This window comes from Populus nigra, chromosome 10 (genome assembly GCF_951802175.1).
Source record: "Populus nigra chromosome 10, ddPopNigr1.1, whole genome shotgun sequence".
In the NCBI taxonomy this organism is placed as follows: Eukaryota; Viridiplantae; Streptophyta; class Magnoliopsida; order Malpighiales; family Salicaceae; genus Populus; species Populus nigra.
This window is the reverse complement of record NC_084861.1, coordinates 1,211,021-1,236,876: the sequence shown is the minus strand read 5'-3', so window position 1 is coordinate 1,236,876 and position 25,856 is coordinate 1,211,021. Positions and strand designations below refer to the sequence as shown.

Sequence of the window (25,856 nt, the reverse complement as noted above, 5' to 3'; positions counted from 1 at the left end):
CTTATTTTAAACTTCTTTTTCATTCACAATTACTTAATGTTTTAATAAAATCTCATGTATGAAAGGTCCAACCTAAATATATAATTTTTACAAGAAGGTTATGATCTACTCGCTTCATATTTCAATCAAGTTATTATGTTATTTTAAGATCCATATAAAAATCTCCCGGCAACAAAAAAAGATAAAATGATCAATAGAGTTCCAGAGATGTCTTATATAAGCATGATAAACACTAGCATTAATCTAATATGTGGAAATGAATAAAAAAAAAAGTTAGGCATATTAGAAAATAATTCACAACAACTACAAGGATTAAAAGAAGTTTGAATTCAAATGTATAACAATTTCTTTAATGTTTCATTGGTAGACCATTCAACTAGTAGTGAATAATTTTTGTTCACACCATGCCCTTATCGAAAATAAAAAAACAAAGTGGTCTCACCTATGAAAACAAGGTATTGTTAATACAAACCTCGTATATTTAATTTACCAATAATTTTTAATTAATGCATTTCAATGTGCTTTAATATTGGCCAATGAAGCAAAGATGACAATTCAAAAAAATTCAAGATCAACCATTCTTATTTCAATATTTTTGAGAGAAATTGAAGAGCCTCCACAAATGGATGATTGAAAAATCCAAAAAGAAATCCAAAAATGTTACAAATGCAACTCCCACAAGTTATTAATCTCTTGCTCAAGTTCAATATGTTAGCTCAAAGATAATTTATTTTTTTACGATAACAACATATAAATTGTATTTAAAGTGTGTCAAAATATTATTATTGTAAGAATTTTTCTACACCAAAATAGAGATATGGACTTTTTGGATGCAAACTTGAAGATTCTCGAGCTTATATATTTTATGTGATCAAGTCTTTATAAAATTTAATTTGGTATAACAAAAATGATTTTCATCTTAAAATATTTTATTGCTGAATTTTCATTCAAAAATTAAAATTTCATCTTAAATTTTAATTATTTCTTTAGGTGTATGCATTTCCCTTTTTTAAAAAGTTCTACTAAATTAATTGTTTTTTTCAAAAGTGTCACTAAATAATTAGAAAATTCTTTAACGTAATTTGAAAGGAATTAATAACATAAAATAACATACAATTAAATATTTATCTTATATATTATTTACAAAACAAATAATAATAATAATAATCATCATATTTTTTAAAGAGTTAGCTAAAATAACTTTTTAACTATTTTAAATATAGCTAGTAGCAAGGAGTAAGAGTGTTTAGTACGGATTTTGGTTTAGTTTTATTCATTTTTTAAAGAGAAAACTAGCAAAATCTGTCAGTTTTTAGTGAGGTTTTTTAGCTAAATTCACTTGAGTTTTTAGAATAAGAGGAAAAACCAAAATAGACTCATAAAATACATAAATAATTGCAAATACTCGACAATATATATAAATGAATCACAAAAGTTTTTTTTTGCAAGCAAAGCGTATCCAAAAACGGGACATGTTGTCTTTTATACATTAAAAACAATATGAACTTCATGTTTTAACAAAAAGATGGAAATATTAAGTGCTTGAGATAAAAATAAGAAAAGACAAAAAGAAGAAGTTATATTGCCATTATAAACAACAAGCTTTTTTTCCTGTAAAATAGAACATTTTTGTATCGATTGTTGTGAAACCATATTATAAATAATATTTTTTATATTAATTCTAAAAGATTTCGCTTCGGTTTGGTTTAATTAGTTTAAAATCCTTAAACTAAAATCAAACTGAATATTTTTTTTAGAGTATTCTAATCAATTTTTTTGTTTTCTTCCTTGATTAAGTTTTTTCAAATATTTTTTTCTTAATTAATTAGTTTTTTATCTTTATTTTTTTCTCATACGAGGATAAAGAGATGGTCTTAGCCAATGATATCAATTTAATTCGAAGCTGATAGATACTGACTCAACCCAACTCAAATAAGTGAGTATTTTTTGGACCTAATAGATAATGAGTGAGTATTTTGGGTAGGGTATGAATACTGTCGAACCTAACTTGAAACCCAACAATATATATACACGCGTGCGCGCGCGCGCGCTCGTGTACACACACACGAATGTTCTTAGCCAGTGATATCAATTTAATTTGAACTTGATAGATACTGACGCAACCCAACTCAAATGAGTGAGTATTTTTTGGACCTAATAGATAATGAGTGAATATTTTGGGTAGAGTATAAATACTGTTGAACCTAACCTGAAACCCGCCAATATATATATATATATATAGACACACACACACATACTATTTTATTTTTTATTTATTAATAAATAATAATAAATAGTAGAAACTCATTAGATATTTAAAATCCGATAAATAATTTATAAATATATAATTTTTTTACTTAAAATTAATAATAAATAGTATATAATCTGAGCCACATATATTCATTATCATCATCACATGACAGAAAATTACACAAAAAACAGTGTAAAAGAACAAAAATACTCGTATATGTAAAGTTTTTTTTTTTCTTTTTCAACATTAAAGATGTATTTTAACCGGGGTTTCAAATTTTTCTACCAAAAGGCAAAATGTTAATTTAACTTCATGTGACAACATTAGCTTTATCCCAAACTTTTAGAGCTTGAAAAATCCATTATGAAAATTTATAGTGGATTGTGTCTTGATCCATAATACACTTGCAGAGGGTTGTCAAACCCAAACGCCTTAAGAATGACAAACATGCATGATTAATAAACAATAAACAATAAATAATAAACAAAGAGGATAATTATTGTGCATTTTAGTTGTCAAGAGCAAGAAAAAAAAAACACAAATAATTAATTTCTTATCTGAGAAGCGAAAAAGTATTTTTATTATTAAAAATATTATAAAATATTAAGAAAGCTCTTAATCAACAGTTTTAAATTTTATTGATTCTTGTGGTAGAAGAGTAGTTTTATTATGTTAAAAAATTAAAAAAAAAATACATACAACACTAAATAATTTTTTAATGATCATTGATTTAGATGAAATAACCTAAACATTCCTAAATTTAAATTTAAATTTAAATGTAAGTTATAAAAATATAATTTTATTATAATAATCCACGATCATTTGTATCCAGAACTCGAAGGAATTCAATTTAGAAAACATTAGATCAGTGATCCAATTGAGAAATGGTGAAATCTCTATGCAATTTTGTTTTTTTTTTTCGTTTTCTTTTTATTAAATTATAGCAATGAATATAAAATAAAATAAATTCTACTTCGCTTATGTAGTGTCTTCCTTCCTTGCCCAACGAATCCAAAACACAAGAAAGAAAGATGGGTGAGCAGGTAATGGAAGGGACTAGTTAAAAACAAAAAAGAAAACTTTAAAACCTATAAAAAAAAACAAAAGAAACCCAGTGATCATGGCGATGATAGGGAACCTAACGGCTCACCAGCGTTGGATTATGATGGCGGTGAAAGGAGGAGCGTCAAGTCTGTCATTCTTAGGGTCGAGCTTCATCGTTCTCTGTTATCTCCTCTTCAAAGAACTCCGCAAGTTCTCCTTCAAGCTCGTCTTTTACCTCGCCCTCTCCGTAACCGTTTTCTCTCTCTCTCTCTCTCACACAATTTTTTGTTACTAATTTGCTTATTAGCTAATGGTAGTGGATCTCACTTGCTCGTTTGCTTATTAATTATTAAATTGATGGATCAAAATTAAATTAATTCATCTTCATCAATTGGCACCTTCATTTAGTTCACCTATTTGAAACCATAGTTTTACTATTTTTTCCAAAGTTATATATATATATATATATATATATATATATATTTAATTATGATCCGTAGTTACTCTCTTTGTTTAATACATTATATTAAGAAATGTATGGGATTTATGCTCATTGCAGGATATGCTTTGCAGTTTCTTCAGCATTGTTGGGTACGGTTTTTTTTTTTAATTTATTTGTATTAAATTTCTTTCTTTATTCTTTGATAAATATATATACAAGTGCAGGGATCCATCAAAAGGATTCTTCTGTTATGCACAAGGATACAGTACACATTTCTTTTGTGTAGCATCTTTTCTTTGGACTACGACAATTGCCTTTACACTTCATCGCACTGTTGTTAAACACAAGACAGATGTTGAAGATCTTGAGGCCATGTTTCACTTATATGTTTGGGGTATGAATTCTTGCTCTTTATTATATGTTTTCTTTTTTCTTCTACTGCTCCTGTTTATGATTATTGCATCTGTTGCTGTCTTAAACACTTTCTTTCTGCAATTCAAATTAACAAGGTTTTCATTCATACTAGTGGGCATTTCTTTTGCCAATGGAAACTGAATTTCAAGTTTGATTTCTTTTTACAGGAACTTCATTGTTTCTGACTGTAATACGCTCCATTGGTAATGACCACAGGCATTTAGGTGGATGGTGTTTGACACCAACAGGGAGAACAAGAAAGGTAAGCGCATAGGAGTTTGCTGTGGAAAATCATTTTATTTTATTTTATTTTTTTCCTCACCGGGATTTAGTCATTTATAGTTGATTTTCATGATATAAAGTTTTTTCTTCAAGATGTGGCTCCTATTTGTATTATTGTGCCCTTTATACATCAAACAGTTCAAATCATTTCATTGCGAGAGCAATATGGGTACAAACCTTAGGTAATTGTGGATGTTAAAGTGGTCTTAGACACTTGATGAGATAAAGAAAAACCTTTGAAATTTCTGTTTTGTTTCTAGTGTTATGCAGAACTCATGCTTATTCTCTGGTAAAAAAAATTATGTGCCCCTTTCTACTTCTGCAGGCAGTTCAATTCATAACATTTTATGCGCCACTATGGGGTGCAATTCTTTACAATGGATTTACGTATTATCAAGTCATACGCATGCTAAACAATGCAACACGAGTATGTGCCCAATTACATTTTGTTTCTTTTTCTGGATTGTCTATTTGTTGAGACAGACAGCATTTACACTGTATCTGGAAATTTCAGATGGCAGTAGGAATGTCAGACCGAGCATATCAATCTGATGGAAGGGCAGACAAGAAGGTATGTTCCCAGTTGCTAGTATACTGAATTAGAATATTCACATCTGTTAAGATAAAAGATATGAAGAGAAGCTTGGATTTCTTATTAATTGAATAACTAGTTCACTCCATGTGGTTACTTAGCTTCCTATGGAACATATAAAACCACTTTCACTACTTCGAAGAAAATCAATAGTATAACTCCGATGCTGGAGAAATTCAATGCTTCTTACATATTTTCTCCAAAATCATGGTGATTTGACCGTTTTCAGAAACTTCTTTTCAATAATGTTTTGTGTTTCTGCTAACATTTCTGTTAAGACCAGGTTTCTTAAAAATAAAAAAGTTGAAATGTGCTGTTTTCTGGCTACCCAACTTCATTGTCCCTATTGTCTTTTCTTCATTGTTAGCTCAAAGTTTTGATGGGGACATGGTAAAAAATGTTAATTTCCCTTGTTCTCTTTCATTTCATAGGCAATGAACCGGTGGGGATACTATCCACTCATCTTAATAGGATCATGGGCTTTTGGCACTATCAACGGCATTCATGATTTTATAGAACCAGGCCACAAAATCTTTTGGCTCTCTGTTCTTGATGTTGGGACAGCTGCACTTATGGTAATTCCAATAATCATCAATTTATTCTTTCTTTATTTTCTCTTCTTCTATATTTCTAGAAATTGGACGCAACCTTTATGTGTAAATTGGGTGATTGTGTCTCTTCAATGATTTTTTTCTTCATTTTAATATACATATTGGGAACATAATGTAATGAATATATATATATATATATATATATATATATATATATATATTTTGAGTTGGGCAAGTAACAAGGGGTTATAGGACATCTTACTGGATGGGATTACAATTGTCATTTTAGCTTTTGGAATATTCATCTGTCTTGCAAAGTACACAATCAGATAAATACTTGTAAACATGACATGAAGAGCACATGGCCAGACTGACATCTTTTATGGGCAAATGGGCAAATTTATTGTTAATATGCATTTATAATTTAGATAGCAAATTGAAAACTCAGTCTGCTTTTATTGTTGATGGCGTTTGGGATGTTGCTGAGGAGTGAGGACTCACTCCCCTGCCTCTAATCCATTATTGTGGATTGTTTGGAAAACCCTTGCTGATTATAGAATTCATTTATCTTCTAAATGATTAGTAAGAAGATATTGCAGTATGTCACTTGGAGAAAGAGCTTTTCATTTATCATTATTGTGGATGAAATGCTTTACCCATTAATAGAATAGTTTTATTATTTTACTTTAACAGACTGTTAACGTAACTAATTCTTTGCTTTTGTTTTAGGGTCTTTCCAACTCAATAGCATATGGCCTGAACTCTTCTGTGCGGCGGGCAATATATGAAAGATTGGATCAGTAAGTGGCAACAAACTAAGCTTTTTATTATGTATAAAGAAATGGGGTAGGATTGTCTTCAAATTCTTTCTTCTATGACCCCATTTTGATGTGACTACAACTAGCTAATGGCCTACCTATGATGGTTTCAATATATTCAATTTCAATCACAAAGTATGCAATTTCAATGCATACCATCTTCAGTGTGCAATGATCTTTGAGTAAATTCTACATGCTTTAACACTCTAATTTTTGTCCTAGTGGCAGTCCAAGAGGAGGGGGTGAATTAGACTTAAAATCAAACTTTTAGAATTTGAAAATTAAAAACACTCAGAAAAGATTAAGTGTAAAAAGAATAGTTATATGTAGTGGATAATAATTGGTATATCGATGAACAGAAAAACAGGTAAGCAAAGACTAGACGAAATGATTTATTGGTACATTTATAGTCTACTTATACAATAAACACATAAATTAAATTAACAGAAAAGGTTATCCAATTCGAATAAATAAACAAACAAAGACAAAGTAAAGAGAGAGTAGGGATCAAGAACAGCTAACACAGATTTATATTGGTTCCTCGTAACTTGTGAAATACTTTAGTCCTCAAGGATCTTCCTTGAGAGCTACTGAAGCTCACTGATTCAGATTTCCTTACAACTCAATCTGCACATCACAACTATTTTTCTTATTGTTCTTTAGAGGTTGTTTATTTTTGTGTTTGTAACTGCTTTTGGGTGCGTTTTAAAAGTATGTTTGGCTTGAAAAATCATCAAATTGATATTTTTTTAATACTTTACGATGATTTTAATATACTGATATAAAAAATAAAAAAAAATTATTTTGATATACTTTTAAGTGAAAAGCACTTTTGAAAAATAATGTAAACCCCTATACACACTTAGTGTATCCAATATAATTGCACCCTTGTAAGATACCTTTTTAACTCACTATTATGGAGAATAGTAACTAGTCCTTGTATAAAATATATCACGAGGTTCTGCTCTTTCTTTTTCTATAAATAGAGTATATTAACATATATTGTTTTTAGCTAATAGCTCAATTTCTTCCTCCACTTCTCTGCATTTCAATGTCTTTTGAAACAAAGACTATATAGGGTTCAAGAGTATAGACATTGAAGAAAGATCTTTGCTTGATAAAGACACATCTGCGGGTAGATTCTACTTGATTTTCAAATGTTTCATAGAATATTTTGGTCATTTATAAAATTATTCCAACAGATAAAATGATTTCTGTAAATAATCCTGCTTAAATAGTATTTATCTGACTTGAAAAGGATGCAAGGCTTGGCTTCATCGTTTCCTTTTATGAAGAGTGTAACAGCTCTTCCTTTCCTTAACAGGTCTCTAATCAAGTCTGCAATATTAATTCCTCTTTCAAGAAGAAAGATCACTTTGTTGTTTCTATCAAGAACAATTCTTCAAAAACGAAATCCAGTTCCAATAATAGAAGAATAATACTTTTCCCATCATGCAGAGAATATCTTGTATTTTATAAGACACTAGAATATGCAAACTAATTTTTTAGCTTGTCCAAAATAAAGTTTCCTTTGTGATAGTATTCCACAAAAGCCAATTAGTCATCTTGATATCAAATTCCTTAAGATACAGTTTTCTTTCCATCTGAAAATCCAAGAATGTCATGCACAAAATAAAGGCTATTCAGGTTGGACTTTTATTTTCTTTGGCATGAAGATATACAAACACATCTAAATCCACCACAACCAAGTCTGTTAGGTTTTGTAATTTTATCCCAGAATTAGAACATCTCAAGCAAACCCATTAGCGTATAATGTTATTTGCTATCATCAAAACACATAGGGTACAACTCTAATCTTGAACTTTAGGTCATACATGTCAAGCAGTCTTGCTAAACAATGGTTGAAGGTGTTGGCTGAATTTTTTTTTTATCAATAGACTACTATCTGATGATTAAGATGTATGGCCCAACAAAAGTAGAGTGAAAATTAGAGAGATGATGGGGATGGTGGAGAGTCTGTGGTTCCAACTTATTCTATATTTTCCTGCTGTTTTCTTCCATGGTCATGCTCTCAAAACTGCTTTGCTTTGCTGTTGTTGATTTTGTACACATCTATTCTAAATTTCTAATGATTTGCATAATTGCATTTCTTTCATAGGGTTTGGCCAGAGAGTCTTCGGAGATGGTTCCCTGGCAGTTTAAAATCTAGAGGTCAATTTCAAGAGAGCGAACTAGTCTCATTGAGGATTGAAGATCAGCATTAACAATTTGGCCATTATCCAGAATCCAGATTTTTGTTTGCAAAATCTGTGCTCTCTTTCCAAATTCTTTCGTCATTTTTGTCTCTGAATTTGGGTGGGATGGAATGAATAACAACGATGGATGCAGCTTCTGGAAACTGTAACCAAGTCCATCGGATTCATTTCTTCTGAGCAGAGCCAGTGAGTGATTCATGCGTGTCATCTGATATAGCTCTGCATTTCTTCTTGAGACTAATGTGGGCAGTAGATAAATTACATGTTGAGCTGAAGTTTTAGATGCATGAAGCAGAGTATAAAATGGCATCTTGCTAGAAAAAGCGGAACATCACGTCAAGTTTTTCGTTGATTGTTGTTGAATAGTAGGACTATTTGTGCAATCGGAGACGCTTGGGTTAGGAATTGTTTGCTGTGCCAACTTGTGATTCTTTCTGTATTAATACATTTATCCCATTAGACAAAAATGAATTTTTTTCAGGGACTTTAGTGATCATGCATGAGGCCGTGAGGGAGGGGCATACGCACCATAGCAACTTGGAATTCGATCGATAATGTTTCATAAAAAATTATTTTTTTTTATTAAATTTTTTTTATAATGGATATTTACATATTATATTTGTATTATATCGATATTCTAATTATTTATCTGGTAAAAAATTTAAAAATTTATATTTTATTTATTTAATGTTGGATATTTATATGAATATTTATTGTTCATGTATGTGTGTGTGTGTATATATATATATAAATTCAATGATATCTATATTATATTTATTAATTTAAATTAAATTATCGTCTTTAATTTTAGTCATTTATATTAAAAAGACATTATTCAAATTATCATTTCTATGGTATTGTTATTATTAACAAAAATTAAAAGAGGTTGTGATTTTATTGTGCATCACTTTACAAAATAATATTTATTATAATATTTTTTTAATTTTATTCTTTAATATTTAAATTAAATTTTATGATTTATTAAGGGTTGTTTTGTATATAATTATCATAGTGTTATAATATATTTCACGGGTTTAGTTAGTTGATTTAATTGACTCAATTTTTTTTAATTGGAATTTTTTTATTTTATTTTTAAATATTAGATTAATTAGAAATTAAATTTTATGATTTATTTTGATTTTTTTATAAAATTTTCTAGGTTTTATGACTTGAGTTACGTTTTTTATAAGTTAATTTGAATAGATTTATGTTTTTTTATTATATATTTTTTTAAATTAATATTTGTTTAATTTCATCAGTATAATTAAAGGAGAAGGACGGACAGCGCCAGGAGACACACATCCATTGGGTGTTTCGAGAGGGTATAAGATTATCAAGACCCAAGCGGATTGATTTAGCGTTTCATGGCTGCTCCTTCTATCCCCTCTTATTCTCATGGATTCTCTCTCCAACGTGTCCTCACTCTTCGTTTCACTCAAAACTGGTAAAGTTTCACAAGCCCATTTGAAAAGAGATTCGTCTTTTTTGTTTTCATAAATGAAAGTTCGGAACTTGATGATCAAAATAGATGTTTAGTTGTGGTGTTTTCAAGGCCAAAAGGTTGAAAAAACAAATATGCAGGTTTGCTACGTTACTAGCTCAATTCAATTTGCAGAAGTTTGTGTCTTCTCTTAGTCTTGGAGATCTGGAAATGCTATTTAGAAGAGTTGGTAATATGGCTGTTTCAATAATATAAATTTAGTGGAGATGCTATAAAAAAAATGAAGTTTTGCTATCTTCACGTCTGGATAACATTAGGAAACATTAGAAGAATAAGTTCTTATACACTCAGATTGTTTTCAGAGCTCCACCCTTCTTCTAAGCTTAAACTTTTATGGTGATGATGAAAATAAGGCATGTGTTTTTTTTTTAATAAAAACAAATTATGCTATATTTTTTTATTCTAGCAATTTTGAGTTGTCTTTACTTTCATATGTTTGAAGTTTCCAAATCACAATCTCAATGTGGAGGTAGCTTGAAGACTCTTGAAAACCAAGAACGTGGCTTTTTAGTAGATGATACTTTAATTGTTCAAGTGACATTTGATGTTGTTTTGGCCGATACTGATTCTTTCTAGGAATTGATATCGTTTTTATCCAGTTCAGGAATGTATTGTTGCGTACAAGGGATATATATATAATGTTTAATTAGTAATATAAAAGAAATTTAGACCCATTTTTTTTCTTAGGTATATATCTTTTAGGGTATTTGAGAGTATGATAGCGGTTATTTTTTAAAGTGTTTTTTTTAAAACACATTAAAATAATATTTATTTTTATTTTTTTAAATTATTTTTGATACCAGTACATCAAAATAATCTGAAAATATTAAAAATATATTAATTTAAAATAAAAAAATATTTCAAAATTTTCAAAAGCATTTTCTAACTCCAATGTGTCAAACACGACCACTTCACTACTAATTACAATCTCAATGTGGAGGTAGCTTGACCTGGACCTTTTGTTGACAAGGTCAGAAATTATTGGGATGTACCTTTCTCCATGGCCATCGATCAAGCGTCTTTACTTCTGACTCTGGTTCTAATTATAAAGCTTCGAGGTTATCATTTATGTATGCTATATAATGTCGATCAACCCATGAAGCTTTCTAGTTCTTCGGGTGGAAAATATTTTTCAATTCAAGCTAATCCATCAATCCTGATTTGCAACATAAAAGAATGATCTTCAATATATAAAGCAGTGCATTATAGTTATTATTATGGGTAAAGGCAAGCCTTTTTAGAACAAGCCCTGGTGGACTGCTGTTATCATGTTGGATTCTATACATTTCTACTTTTTTCCTTTGGAAACTTATCATGCCAACAACATCATTCTCTTCCTCCTTCTCTATTTGTAGCAGACCATGAGTTATTAATTGTATCACCTTCTCGTAAAACTCTTTACATTCCTCTATGTTGTGTCCCATCGCTTTGGAGAACCTATAAAAACCATCATCTTTTCTTGAACCTAATTCATTTTTCATTGGCAAATACTCGGCTTGCACTAACATGTCATATAACATATCTATGGTTACCTTTAAAAGTTGCTCCCTTTTTTTTCCCACACTTCTCAACATTTACTCCCTTACTACTAGAAGCATGATTGGGTAAAAAGTTGGAATTGATATTGGATGTGTCTTCAAAGATTATCTACCCTACTTTGAATAACTACAAGAGCTTCCTTTTGAATGTTAAGCAAATATCAATGTTGTGGCCATGATTTTTGGTATGGTACCCACTTTGTCGAACAAGTGGGTGGCTTGGTAAGCAAGCAGGCGCCAACTTCTAGTTCAGACTTCAATTCTTCTTTAAACACAACATGAAATCATTTCTTTTATGTTTGATTATAACATAAGTGTCAATGTCTTAGATAGAGAGTGGGGTGTAAGTAAGTACGAGCCTTTCTTAGCCTGCCTTTTAGTAAGTATTAAGAGAGATCTTCCTAAGTTAATGCACCTTTGCTCACCTTAAAGTCGAGATCTAGTTTGTACCAACTTGAAAAGGGAGGCTTAAATGGTGGAAAAAGGAAGAGAAGCCACATAACCTATGCTTAGCAGTTTTGCATACATTTCCTCAAGAGGTATTGGTAAAGGCGAGAGTTGTTCTTGATTTCTTTGGTATGTTCTCTTTACATTGTTTTTAGCTTGTTTTCTAATGGGTTGGTGTGGTGGTTTACTAGAAAAGTTTTGCAAACTTAATATTGGGTATTTTGGAAGGCAGGGCTTGGTAGCTTTGGCTGTGATAACTTAGGATTGGAAATCCTTTTTACCATTGGACTCTTTTTCTACATTACTTACTTCAACATCGTTCTTCCTCTTAGTAAACCCTTTCTTCTCGGCAAGATTCAATATTCTATCGACTTTTATTCTTTGCTCTGATCTCTCAGCAATAACCACGACATCGTAAAAGTGTTAGGCAGAGTTACCGATCAAGTACTCATAATATAAAGACTTGAAAGTATTGGTGAATAGAGTCATCATCTCTTTCTCTAACAAAGATGGTAGTACATGCATTGCCTTGTTTTTCCATCTATGAGCATACTCCCTCACTATTTTCTTGTTGCTCTTCTTCATCACCATTAGACTCACCCGGTCTGGAGCGATGTCAACATTGAATTTGTATTGTCTTAAGAAGACATCAACAAGGTCACTCCATTTCTTGATCTTTGTGTTATCTAAGATCATATACCAATTTAGTACTGGATGAGCAACTTGTCATTGTGTATGACCTTTGCTATTTTGTTGCAATATAACCTCAAGTGTGTATTGGGGCATTCCAACCCCGTATACTTGATAAATTATGGCACTCTAAACTTTTTTGGTACCACTTATTTGGCACTAGGCATATATTAGCTGCTTTAACCAGGTCATAGATGTTAAATCCCTTAATAGCTCTTAATTTTTCCTCCTAGATAGCCTACTTATCTTGTTCAATGATTTATTGTGGTCGGAACTTGAGTGGATGTAATTGGGCAAGCAATCAAAATGCTTGTTATTCTTTGTGGTCTAGCAATGAGATTTGCCTCTAAGTTTTGTGGGTCGATGATAACTGGAGTTGTTGGCAGCGGTAGCAAAGTCGGCTACTGACTAGATGTCCTTCCCCCAAACTATGCTCGCAGGAGTTGCTCGAGTAAGCTAGTCATCCGAGCCATATTATTCTTAACACCATCCAACTTTTTTTAGTAGTGGGCCTCAAAGTGAGCTCTTTCTTCATTTTACATCCTTTTGCAAAGCCTGGAATTGTAGATTTTAACTATGGGACCTATATTTCAAATACATGTTATGCACATTCCAAAATTCATAAATACAAGTGTATATAGATTCATGATGATGCATGTTGGATATGGGTTAACCAAATCTATATGTTGATATATGGCTATCATTTGGGTAAGGTTTCCGATCCTTTCATAGTTGTCGAGGTAATTTGATCTAAGCCAATACTTAATAACTTTATACTCATCTGTCTTGGAATTTTTGATAGCTTTTCCTTTAGCTTTTGCTTAAGTTAGCTCACTCTAAAACATCACATGTTTCTTATATAAATGCTCATGTCGTTCAATTCAACTTTCTAATTTAGTTTGGATCCTTAAAGACATATGAACCCTTTCTTGGCAATCATGGAAATTAGTTTTCAATGTCTCTAATTTGGTATTGCTTTGCATCTAACTTGCTCCCAATTTCTTTTGCTCTTGCTCAGCTCGGTTCTAGCCATTTTTCCTCTTTCAACTGCTTCTCTAAGATGTAACTTTTTTTTTCTTTTTCCATCAACTGTTGCTCCATAAACTTCCTCATTTTTTTTTCTAGTGAGGAGTTGTTCCTTAATGGAGATCCCAAGGGCTTTACTAGTGCCTAATTCCACTTAAAGCTTTTCCAGTTGTTCTCTTAGCTTTTCATTGTCGTTAATCTGCTTTCTTTTATTTAGTTCAGCGACTGGGGAAGTTTTGTCTTCAAATCTGAGATTCATGGGGACGATTACCAATAATGATAGATTTCTCCATCTCAGGTATTTTTTACTAGTAACTGGATATCACAAATCTGATTCTTTTTTATCGATACCAGAAACTTCTAGTTTTGTTTGATGCTTTCCATAACTTTCAAAGCAAACTGGTCTTTGAATAACCTAGAGGATTGTGATAATTTGGTCGTCCTTAGCATATATTGTATGCCCCTCAAGCTGTGTTGCAACTAAAGTGAGTGCATAGCTGACATATCCGGTTATCCCAATCCAAATTTCAACCACAAACAATGTCATATGAGGGAGATATGATTTTTCAAAAATAACATCCGAATTCTGACAGCAAATAGGTTTCGTGAAAAAATGACTCTAAATTACGTTCCAAAGCATCTAAATCGATATCCAAGTTTTTATTTCAACAATTTAGCTCCTCTAAGTCAAAGCTTGAAGATTTCATGCAAGGCTATTTCTCTTTTTTTAGGAAAATAGTTTTTAAAGTACTTAAATGTAAACTGTTTACTTAAGAGAGGACTATTTTGTAGGGTTTCCTAGGATATAAAAAGAATGAGAGAAGAGAAGGGGGCAGCCAGCCAAGAAGATAAAAACACCCACTTCCTCTAAGAAACCGTAAATTATGCATTCTTCCTTCTTTTTGATTAGTTGTTTAACAAACTTGCAAGGCTAAACATTTTTTCTTAGTTGCAAGGACACGGAAACCTTAGGATTTCAAGAACTATAAGATTTATTTTACCTTTTATTTTCAGTTTATATGATTAATATGTTTGTTCTCTTATGCTTATTTTTTCCTATAATTGTTTATTTTAATTGCTAGAGTGGATTCTAAGTTATTATTGTAGACAATCTATTGCTAAGTTTGATATCAAAACCGGAGTTGTGGTATATGAACTTGTGAAGCAACTGAGTTTAATAATTGTGGTGGATCAACGTTATTAATCTTAGGAAGAACATTCAATTAAATCAAACATAGACTGCAGACAATTATGTTTTCTTGATTAATCAACTTATCTAGTTCTTAAGGCTGCCATTGAATTAAATTACTAGTGTGGATACTGTGATTGTTTGATGGTTATGGTTAGTTATACGGCGGATCTATTAACTAACCAATGTTAAGAAGAGATAAATATTCAGAATATAAATTAATATTTTATTTTCATGATCAGTTCTGATTTCTGTAGGTGGATGTGTGCTTGTGACCAAGGTTTGTTCTCTTGATAATTTTTTGATTTTATTAAATTTTGTTTGATAGTTTTCTGTTTTCTTTTGCTTTAGCCTAAATAACGTCCAAACCCCCCCCAAATTGCATATCATCTAGCATAAAAATCTGACTTGAATCTTCCTCGTGGGATTGACCCCTTACTTACTCTATACTATCTTGTGTGTTATGTTTGAAGGTAGGGTAATTAATTTGTGCGACCGCAACATCGCAACACGTCATTAACGATTCTGAAATCGGTAGTCAAACTATGTTGCTACTGATTTAGAAATCGATAGTCGAAAACTGCGTCGCTGTCGATTCAGAAATCGAAAGCCAAATTGACAGCCAAAAACTGTCGCTGTCGATTAAAAAATCAGCAGCGATGGTGGAGTCATTTCAGCTTTAATTCTTTTTTTTTAGGTGTTTAAATTGGATAAGCATGTTAATATTTACGTAATGTATTTGATGTTTTACATGAAGATCATTGTATGCTAATCTAAACAAGTATACTTTTTGCATGAAAATAATTATGTTTCTTGGTTATGTTGTTGTGTGTGTAAAAGGTATCGAAATTAATAATAAAAAAGTTAAGGCTATTCATGAATGATTTACACCTAAATTGTTAACTAAGGTAAGAAGTTTTCATGGGTTATCTAATTTTTATAGAAAATTTGTTAAAGACTTTATGTAAAACTTGAAAATAAACCTTTATAAAAAAAAATTAAATAAAAGTGGAGATGGTTAAATGTGTGGAGAAAAATAAAATAAATTAAATTGCTAAGGGGAAGATTTTAAAAGAAGAAAAGAGGTATACATTAATTGTGAAAGAAAAGGAAAGAATAGGCTAAAGTATAATTAAAAGAGAATAGAACTATAAATACTCCATTCTCTCCTCCATGTGGCCGGACATTTGAGACAAAAAGAGGGGAAGATTTCAGATTTTTCCTTCACCAAATTTGAGAGAAAAACACCTAAATTGTTAAGTTTACACAAGTTTTAGATTACTTAGTAGAGAAAACATCATGTGGCAAGGAATTAACAAGAAATAAAGTGAAGAAATTATGAAGGAAAAAAAAGGGAGGGGCTAGTTGCATGCAAGGAAGGGGGAGTTAAAATTTTCAATCAAATTAGGATTGAAATCCAAATTTTCTCCAACCAAGAAGCCTTAAACCAATTGTAAAAACCAATTTGAATTGAGTTAACAATTGTGCACCAATTTTAAAGTTTGAAAATTAGGGTTCTCGAGTAAAACTTGGGGAAATTAAAGAAATGGTTGAAATTAAGTTAATTAAAATATTATAAGTTGCCTTAAATATGAAACCATGCAAAAAAACCAAAGAAAAATCAATAGTTAAAAGGACAAGAGTGGCCAACCATTGAGGGTTGAATAAAAGGAAAAGAAATTTTGCATTTTGCTTGATAAAAACCTTATGATATGTTGCTATAATTTGAGAAATGATTAAATGAGATAAATTAATGCATGAAAAGTGGAAAGGAACCCTTGGTTCCTTTAAGCCAAGTTTCAGCTAAGGCCAAATTGAGGCGAGGGAGGAAGAGTTTGGGGATGTTATATGTTAATGATGCATGAATTAGGTGTGGTAGAAAGTTTACTAATGAGGGAAAGTATGATAACTTGGTAGTAGGGAACTTCAAAAGTCAAATGTGTGTTACGTAAGGAGAAAACGAGGGTATTAACCTTATGTATAGCTTATGATATATCTTAGGGGGAGTTGTGAAGCATAGAAATACCTGTCTTAAGAGAAGAAAAGGAAATGAGGATAATTGAAAGTACATCTAAAAATCGTTAACAAAACTAGGCACATTCATCACCTTGGTTCCAAAAAGGATTCAAGCCAAAACAATGATAAAATTTAGGGAAAGTTTCTTCGTAGAAATTGTAGCCAAGGATGCTAGCTTTTCAACGAGTCCAACCTCACTTAAATTGGAGCTAGAACTCCAGATATAGATAAATATCTTAGGAAAGGTCGAGCTATAACCTCTACTGGTAGATTCGACAAATTGGCAAAACGGGAAAATTAAGTCAAGTTAGGGGTAAAATCAAGTTTCTTTCCCTCTAAAAATATATAACGTCATATCTTAACATTCAAAAGGAAATAAATCATATTTGAAATTCAATTTATGATGTTAGTTATGATTTGATAATGAACTATAATCTTAAAAAATGTAATGGAAACACAAATGTAAGGAAACAATTATAAAAGGAGGAATAAACGTTGTCGTTATTATTATTGATATTTTGTAAAATGTGACTTGAGTAAGGAATAATGTAACATGTTTATGGATTTAGGAGGAACCGTAGAAGGGGCACAACATCAACAAGGGAGCGCGAGCAAGCTTTTGTAATAGGTAGGTGTTTTATACCTATACCTTCCTTAAATAACAGTAATTTTAGTAATCTATTCAATTCCTGGATTTCATACCTGCAAGTGAAGCCAAAAAGATAAAAGATAAGATAAGATGAAATGAATGAGGAATGAAATCATATTTGATTTATGGATTCGTTTAAGAACAATAAACTATAGTAATGAATTTCATGAATAACCGCTTCTTGGATTTGATTAGTTGGTCCTGAATATGGGAGGCTAATGATGTTAGTAAGATTTGCTAACATCGACATGATCATTTTAGAGAATGAGAAATACTGAACTTGATTAATTATTTGGGCTAAGAATAGTTAATGATATCGACGGATGACGTCAATATTAGCAAACCCATGAAAGTTGATTAGCTATTCCTGATGTGAAAGCTAATGATATCAAGAATCCTTGATATCGACATTCCTAAAAATATTCCAAGGTATTATGGAAAATTGATTAACTATTTTGGGTTGGAAATAGTTAATGACATCAATCGGCTGCATTACCATAAACTTGATTAGTCAGTCTCGACAAGGGTGACTAATGACAACAATGAGATTCATTAGCGTCGACATTACCCTCCCCAAGTTTTTGAAAAAAAGTGGTATAATTGGTATTTTCGGAGAATGGGTTCTAGTATTAATGAAATGAAAATGTTTAGTGTAAGATCCCACATCGGAAGCGAGCGTTTAGAGCCAAGGCTTTATAAGTGTATGCTCACCTTGACTAGTAAGACGCGTTTAAAACCCTGAGGGGGACCTAGGTGGAAGCCCTGGAAATAGGTGGACTGGGAGGCCTACAGGGAATAATATCTGACGGGGTTAGTGTGTTGCGCTACTCTGAAAGATGCGTTTAAAACCCTGAGGAGGACCTGGGTGGAAGCCCTGAAAATGGGTGGACTGGGAGGCCTACAGGGAACAATATCTGACGGGGTCAATGTTCTGCGCTACTCTAAAAGACGTGTTTTGGGGTCATGTGTGGCTGCCAAGAACAAAACCATAAGGGGGACCTAGGTGGAAGCCCTGGATTTGGGTGGACTAGGAGGCCCAAAGTGGACAATATCTTGTTAGTGAGGTGGGATGTTACATTTGGTATCAGAGCCAAGGACAACTCGTCTTAAGGTGGAGGGATTGTAAGATCCCACATCGAAAACGAGCGTCCAGAGCCAATGCCTTATAAGTGCATACCCACCTTGACTAGTAAAACGCGTTTAAAACCCTAAGGGGGACTTAGGTGGAAGCCCTGGAAATGGATGGACTGGGAGGCCTAGAGGGGACAATATCTAACGGGGTTAGTGTGCTATGCTACTCTAAAAGATGCGTTTAAAACCCTGAGGGGGACCTGGGTGGAAGCCCTGAAAATGGGTGGACTGGAAGGCCTAGAGGGTACAATATCTAACGAGGTCAGTGTGCTGCTTTACTCTGAAAGACGCGTTTTGGGGTCATGCATGGCTGCCAAGAACAAAACCATGAGGGGGACCTAGGTGGAAGTTCTGGATTTGGGTGGACCGAGAGGCCCAAAGCGGACAACCTAAATGTGGGGTGTTACATTTAGTGATTCCCAAAATGATAAATTTAGAAGTTTTAGAAGGATATTAAATGAGGAATTATAAAGAACTATGACAGTGTGTGTGTATCCAAATATTATATTGTTGTTGGTCCATATTTAAGAATAATATTTTAGATTCTCTAGTTTTAGTGTTATTTAAAAACTAGCGACAACCTAACTTTTAAAAAATTATTTAAAGTTGAAGAAGATTAAATTTTAAAATAATAAATCTCTAAATTTTAAATTTATCTAATAAAAATCTTAAAACTCTTGAATGATTTTGTTTTATTATTTATACGTGTGGTATTTAATAACTCAACTAAAAGGCAGTGGAAAAGAGGATGAAGAAGGTACTTTAAACTTTCATTGGAACAAGTCACTTTTTGTACTTGTTCCACAAGCTTAATTCTGAAAGCTGGGAAGGTTAGAGTTCTTAAAGAAGCAGCAATAGCAGCCTCTAAATGAGCATCTTTTTCAAGATGGATCACTTCTGTTGTTGGAGGTAATGAAGTAACCTTAGGCGAAAGAGTTCCGGGAGTCCCTTTGATAATTCCATCCCTAGGAGCGGAAACGCCTCGTGTATGAAGAGAAATTGGTGCGGTTTTTCTCCTTGTAAGAGAGGACTGGCTTCCTAGAATTTATAGACTCCTGGTACGGGTTGGATTCTATATTTATTTTTTTGGCAACAACTACAAAAAAAAAAAAAAAGAGAAATATATAAATAAGGAAACGTGTGAAAAGTTGACAAAAAAAGAAATCAACAAGTGACGTACCTTTAAGAAATTGTTTTTATCTTACCCTTCATGAAGGGCTCAGTTCAAGGTATGTCCAAGCTCATCTGCAGACTTTCCACGTTCACAATCTTCTGTTGAGTTCTAAGGATTAAATTATCAAAGGAGCAAATCTCGTGGAAGTCCTCTCTTCACATGCTTCTAATTTTTCACGTATCATTTGAGTTGAGCCTCAAATGCCTTTCGAGGACAAAAATAGCACAAGAGATATGAAAGCTCCACCATTTAATGAAAGCTACACCATAGGTAAATGCAATTGTAGTTTAAAAAGGGAGGTCACAATCTTATAGTCCATGATGTTCTTCTACATAAGGTCAAAGACCTCAAAAGGGGAGAATAGCCCTATGGATATGCCTTGGTGATTATATACAGCCAATAAAGGGATGGGGATGTCCTCACACAATCCAAATTGCCTAGCAAAGAGATCTGGGAAGTAAGGCTCCACTATGAATTGGTCAGTCATGAAAACAAGGATTTCTTCCAATATTCCAAGTCCTTCCAACCCACTCCTGAGGATGAAACCTTATATACCAATCAGGGCCAAACTTCCTTTCTTCTACTAAAAGGGGTCCAAGAAGTAGGTAAATATTGAAAACAGATTCCTCTCATGAAATCTTCATAATTATGCTTGTTCAGTGTACTATTATAAGAGTGAAATCACGATAAAAAATCTTATACTAGTCAATTTCTCTAAAAACAAGGCTACTGGTCACAAGATGGGTAAAATAAGCAGTGGCCCAAAGAGTCACCAACCAAAGAGGACTAGAGGTGTTTGGATGCAAACTCTCAGTGACAACAAGATACATGTTGTAAGTAGCATAAGCAAGAAGTAAATGAGCAAAAGAAAGAGGGTTTTGACATAAAAACATGGCATGGGCAATAAGAATGTACCTGCTATTTATCGTAATACTCTTATAATAGATGATATATTTGCAAAACCGTAGCGAATAAAAGCCATTTCCATGATGTCCCGATTATTAGTAGCCATATGTTTTTTTACCATAAGTGGTATAAGCACAAACTTCTACAGATGCCTTTGGAGGATCTTCTTGTAATCCACTTCAGTAGTAGTAATGTAGGCTCTAAAACAGTCTAACACCAAATGGGGAACACACAGTTAGAGACACTACATCCTCTATAGTTACTCCCATAAGGCCCCTGGCAATTTGGATTTAATTAATTCCAATATCCCACAATGAAACAATGGCACCTAACAATGGAATATTTTTGTCAGCAATATGGTTCAAAGCAACATAAAAAATCCATATCGTCCTCATTCTTCTCCATTTCCCTATAATTTTAGGGTAATCTGCAAGCATAAGAATGTGAACCTTAAGTTGATAGGCAGGCTAATTCCTTGTTGGGCATATAGAATAACTAGCGAAATTATTCTAAACGACAAAAGGAGCAATCTCTCTCTTGGAAAAGTTTTCAATATGAAAATCTGGGATTAAAAGGCCTAGAAGTCCACACGCTTTTCCAACTAAATCTCTATAGCCTAGGGAACGAAAAAGACAGGGGCCTAGAGTGTACCTATGTGGGGTTTCAGAGTCTGTAGGGATGTCGAGGGGTAGTTCTCACGTTTAGGAGGGACCTGCCCACACAAGAAATGAAATTGTAGAGTTGATATACTACAATTTAAAGAAGGGTCTTGGGAGTCTCTAGCTTTGGGCTTTAAGATTGCAGAAAGTGAATACTTTCTAGAGTTCATGGTAAGATTAAAAAGAGATACTAAAATATGAACATTAGGTATACAGAGAACAAGGAGCTGGAATGAACAGTGATAGATGCAATGGATGGTGCTCTTAAATAGGTTGTGGAAAACAAAAGGTTGCAGTATCAACAGGTAAAAATAAAATAATTGCTGCACCTAGGAAATAGGAGCAGTTAATGATGGCAAAATGAACGTTCTATCCACACATACACTCGTGAAAATACTTGCATATGGAAGGGGAAAACAAAAGAGACAGATGTTATACCCACTCAATGCATTAAACCAGACTCATTGGTTGATAATGGACTTGAGACAATCAGAAGAGTTTTATGGTTTAAATTATTAATGTGAAATGACCAATAACTCCACCATATGTATGCCTATGAATATTTATACTGTTAAAAGAATGAAAAAGTAGTTATGAACATGCCCCAACCAAGCTATGAACATGTATCTAGGTTGGAGTTCGTGGGGAACATTTAAAGAGCAACAAAAGCAGATATAGCATTGAAGCTACAAGAAAACTACAAACAAAACACAACAAACATAGAACAACTCATCTGCAGATTGCAATGCACTCAGGACACCCTTTTCAAGTTTCAAACAAATTGAAACTTTAGGCTGTAGAATGTAGGCAGTAATTTGTAGGCTATAGTCTTGAACTTATAAACAACTAGTACACTGTTGAATTGCTTCTTGGTTCTCACTTGTTCTACTAAAATGGCGATTCATATTGCAAATCATGTCAAAGAAGATTTCAATCCATGTACGCACTCCTAATGATATGAATGTGAGTCCATGTCTCTTTCACGTTATTATGCACTTCTGACTTTTTTTGTCATGAATTGAAGTTAACAATTTTTTGATTTGTTATTTTAATCACCGCTAAATTAGTTTTTACCTCATTCATTGACTGTTATTTAACTTGATTTGTAGAAATTAACAAGTTAGGGAACCCAAAACTATAGTTTTTGTAGCCTTACAACCTAGAAACTCCACTAATTTAACATCAGTCAAACAAAAGTCTGTAGGGTTAATTATCTTTAACTTAATAATTCATAAATAGCAATATTGGTGACTTAATTGATACATGCAATAGAACAGAAAAGTGCTTAATTAAATTTGAAAAGATAAAAACAACAATAGTTAAACTACTTTGCATACTTCAGTCACTCGAATCCCATAACAAATAAACGTATGTTTGAGAAGTTATATAACTGCCTAATGCTCTCGATCTGGCAATTAGAAAAATTGGCCACGCATAGTTTGTGAAGTCTTGTTTGAGATTAAATTGGCAAGTGTTAAAATGGGCCTTTTTCAGCACCATAGATAAACCATGGTTCCAATTCACAATATGTGCATTTTGCACAAGTTCTTCACAATAAAGTAAGGTATGGATGAATCTTAGTTTATATGATTTCTGATTTGCATTAGCTAAGTCAGTTTCTTTTAGGAACATGCAATGAAAATTGAGAGCTGTTTTGAAACACACAAACATGATGGCTAAATGTATTAAAAACAGCATGAATATTGACTAATATTTCTAGAACATAACAGGATTGCATTTATATCTTTAAAATCAGATAATAATCATTTCTTTATCTTCCCACTGCAGGTGTTTAGGTAATGAATCTCTTAATAAAATGGAATCTTACACTTGCTTATGCTGTGATGCCTACCAAAACTGGTTGTAGGGCAACCTAACGGAAGTTGTAGGTGCTCTTCATTATACTTAACAGCTACAAGACAGAGTCCGTGAGGTGGGGCAGCCAAGGTATATTTAGCGAGCTCCTTGCGATCATGAGTAGCTAAAATCTTTGGGACAATATCGGGAGCAATTGCTTCCTTGCCAATTTGGAGCAGCAAAGCAACCTACAAAAGCGAAGATCAGAAAATTTCTTGTGAATTGTCAGAAGCCATCTCCAAGAACTAGCTCATGCTGACATCCCAAAAACTGAGCAGCATTCATTATAGCAAACTCCTGATTGCTACATTCCAACATGTAAAAGCTAACTTCATGATCCAGATTTCTAAGAATTATAATTTACCATGTTCCGCACTTGTCTATACATGAAACCTGAGCCTTCAACTTCTAGCTGTAGGAGAGCTCCCTGAATAATAATAAAAGAAAATAGTCCATCTAAAAGACCGGTATTTGATTATGATCAAAGAACTCAAAAGAAGATATTCAAGAAGAGCATGTACAATTTGGGTTGGAACCAAGTCCAGTCATTCAGTGGCAATCAAAAGGACAAATCAAAGAAACCAACCCATCTTTTGGAGCAAGATCATTATGGGATTTGATTACCATTTTGATGATATCAAATCGAAAAATAGTCTTCACTGGATTTGGCACTCCATCATTGCGTGATGAATTGACAAAAGCAGAGAAATCGCGGGTTCCAATAAAATGATTTGCTGCTTCTCTCATTACAGCAGCATTGAGTTTATGAGTAACATGGTATGCATACAGACGCTGAAATGGATCCATGACAGCATCATTAAATATCTTGTAGTGATAAGTCTTTCCCTTAGCAGAAAATCGAGCATGGAACTCAGGAACTACAGCACTAATTTCTCTAACACGAATGTCAGGAGGAAGAAGACCATTGAGAGCTGCATGAATGCTATCCAAGCTGTCATAATTGAAAGGTGTAACAAAGTGTGCCACCTGGAATCTTAACTGAATGTAAGCTTGTTTTTTTCAATCAATGGATGCTAGTTGGACGCTCAAAAGAGTAAGAAAGTCAGACCTGACCCCAGGCATGCACTCCTCCATCTGTCCTACTGGCACCAACTAAATGAAGATCCTTCCTTTCAAGCTTTGTAGCTCGAGTTAAAGCTTTTTCTAGAATGCACTGTATAGTTGGAGGGGTTTGCTGAAATTGCCAGCCTAAAATTTTTAACTCCACAAGGGTAAAGATAATCAGACCATTAAAATTGTACATGTTGCAGCATAGACATGAATATATATAATTTTGGGCATGTTTGAATCTTGTTGAACAGACAAGATAAAAAGAGAGGACATTTTTAACATACAGAAAACAGCAAGAACGAAGGCAATTATCGATAATAATGATAGCTAAGAAGAAGAAATTAGAAATTAAGAGGCTCAAGAAGGGAGAGAGAATGATAAGTAGGAACAAGGGGAAAGAAACCTTTATAGTGAGTGCCATCATAAGATATAAGTAAGCGCCACTTAAACCCATCAACGGTTGGCTTCAATACCGTATTAGGATGTTCTGCGCCACCACTGCCCACATCCTGTTCTCAGAAAAGAAAAGAAAAGGAATATAACATTTCATCATCTCCTTAGGGGCAAACAACAAAAACCAAAAAGAGAGATGGGCTTGGTGCTTACTCTTACTCTTACAGAGGTGTTACGGGTTGAAGAAGGAAGTGTAGTCAGAGTTGTAGGCGGAAGAGAAGGAAGGGCTGCCGCTGCTGCAACCCCACCATAACATGTCATCTTTTGGTTTTGGATTGGAGAGAGATAATTTCAGTTTTCCATCTATCCCGAGGACTAAGGCAGGCCCTCCTCCTATATCATCCCTCCCCTTTCCCTCTGCCACTTCCAAACTAATTGTCTTTACCAAACGGTACCGTTTCTTGTCGTGTCTGGTCTTAGGAGGCTTTTGGGTAAATTTAAATTTCCTATGGATGTTTATATGCTATTTTTAATTTTATTCCAAAGATTTACGAGACTTGATCTTTAGAAAAATTATATGTTTGCATGATATTAAGAGTATAATTTTAAATCATGATGTTAAGGTTCTGTTTGTTTGCTGAAAAGTGATTTTTTTAAAAAGTGAATTTCGGGAAAGTGAATTATTTCTTGATATTTAGTAGTGTAATAAAAAATAAGTTGAAAAATATTTTCCAGTGTTTGGTTATGTCATGGAAAATGAGCTGAAAAATAATTTATTAATATTATATTTTTCTCAAGTTTATTAAAATAATAAGGAATAAATCTTACAAATTAAAAAGTTAAATAAGAATGAAATTGAAAAAAAAATATAATTTCATAAATTATCTCAAATAAAATAAATAATAATAAAAATAATAGAGATCAAATATAAAAAAAATAAAAGATGAAGATATTAAAATAATAATAATTAACATTTCATAAATTATTTCAAATAAAATA

General features: G+C 32.7%; 2 protein-coding genes and 1 pseudogene across 8 annotated transcripts; 2 read left to right on the top strand and 1 right to left on the bottom strand.

Annotated features, from left to right (window-relative positions):
• The first annotated feature begins 3,225 nt into the window (after window positions 1-3,225).
• LOC133704252 (G-protein coupled receptor 1) lies at window positions 3,226-9,090 on the top strand. The gene is made up of 9 exons (XM_062129030.1): window positions 3,226-3,542; window positions 3,855-3,886; window positions 3,962-4,131; window positions 4,319-4,413; window positions 4,759-4,860; window positions 4,948-5,004; window positions 5,457-5,600; window positions 6,306-6,376; window positions 8,514-9,090. The coding sequence occupies exons 1-9, from the start codon at window positions 3,372-3,374 to the stop codon at window positions 8,617-8,619; spliced, it is 948 nt and encodes a 315-aa protein (XP_061985014.1). The 5' UTR covers window positions 3,226-3,371; the 3' UTR covers window positions 8,620-9,090.
• Window positions 8,738-14,018, top strand: LOC133705180 (protein TRIGALACTOSYLDIACYLGLYCEROL 4, chloroplastic-like; annotated as a pseudogene).
• Window positions 14,019-17,499: 3,481 nt separating this feature from the next.
• Window positions 17,500-25,254, bottom strand: LOC133705895 (uncharacterized). Of its 7 annotated transcripts, none has more exons than XR_009844358.1 (8): window positions 25,071-25,254; window positions 24,868-24,973; window positions 24,463-24,602; window positions 24,018-24,380; window positions 23,758-23,820; window positions 23,365-23,581; window positions 19,978-20,504; window positions 19,547-19,893 (listed from the first exon to the last, which is right to left on the bottom strand). XR_009844358.1 is itself a non-coding variant. In XM_062131322.1 (7 exons), the coding sequence occupies exons 1-7, from the start codon at window positions 25,176-25,178 to the stop codon at window positions 17,700-17,702; spliced, it is 1,017 nt and encodes a 338-aa protein (XP_061987306.1). In that variant the 5' UTR covers window positions 25,179-25,254; the 3' UTR covers window positions 17,500-17,699. The 7 variants fall into 7 exon arrangements, 4 of the variants coding, with proteins under 4 accessions (XP_061987306.1, XP_061987309.1, XP_061987307.1 ...); XR_009844359.1 differs by having other exon boundaries at window positions 20,003-20,504; XR_009844357.1 differs by lacking the exons at window positions 19,547-19,893; window positions 19,978-20,504 and adding exons at window positions 20,830-21,304; window positions 21,529-21,589.
• Between the last annotated feature and the right edge of the window lie 602 nt (window positions 25,255-25,856).

Bases quoted from the DNA above. Each gene is read 5' to 3' on its own strand.
- LOC133704252 (XM_062129030.1), top strand. From the start codon at position 3,372: ATGGCGATGATAGGGAACCTAACGGCTCACCAGCGTTGGATTATGATG. The intron at 3,887-3,961 runs GTACGGTTTTTT...ATACAAGTGCAG, and splicing joins AGTTTCTTCAGCATTGTTGG to GGATCCATCAAAAGGATTCT. The intron at 5,601-6,305 runs GTAATTCCAATA...CTTTTGTTTTAG, and splicing joins TTGGGACAGCTGCACTTATG to GGTCTTTCCAACTCAATAGC.
- LOC133705895 (XM_062131322.1), bottom strand. From the start codon at position 25,178: ATGACATGTTATGGTGGGGTTGCAGCAGCGGCAGCCCTTCCTTCTCTT. The intron at 24,381-24,462 runs GTCTGACTTTCT...TTAAGATTCCAG, and splicing joins GAGTGCATGCCTGGGGTCAG to GTGGCACACTTTGTTACACC. The intron at 17,720-23,364 runs GTAAGATTCCAT...CTTCACTTGCAG, and splicing joins GCATCACAGCATAAGCAAGT to GTATGAAATCCAGGAATTGA.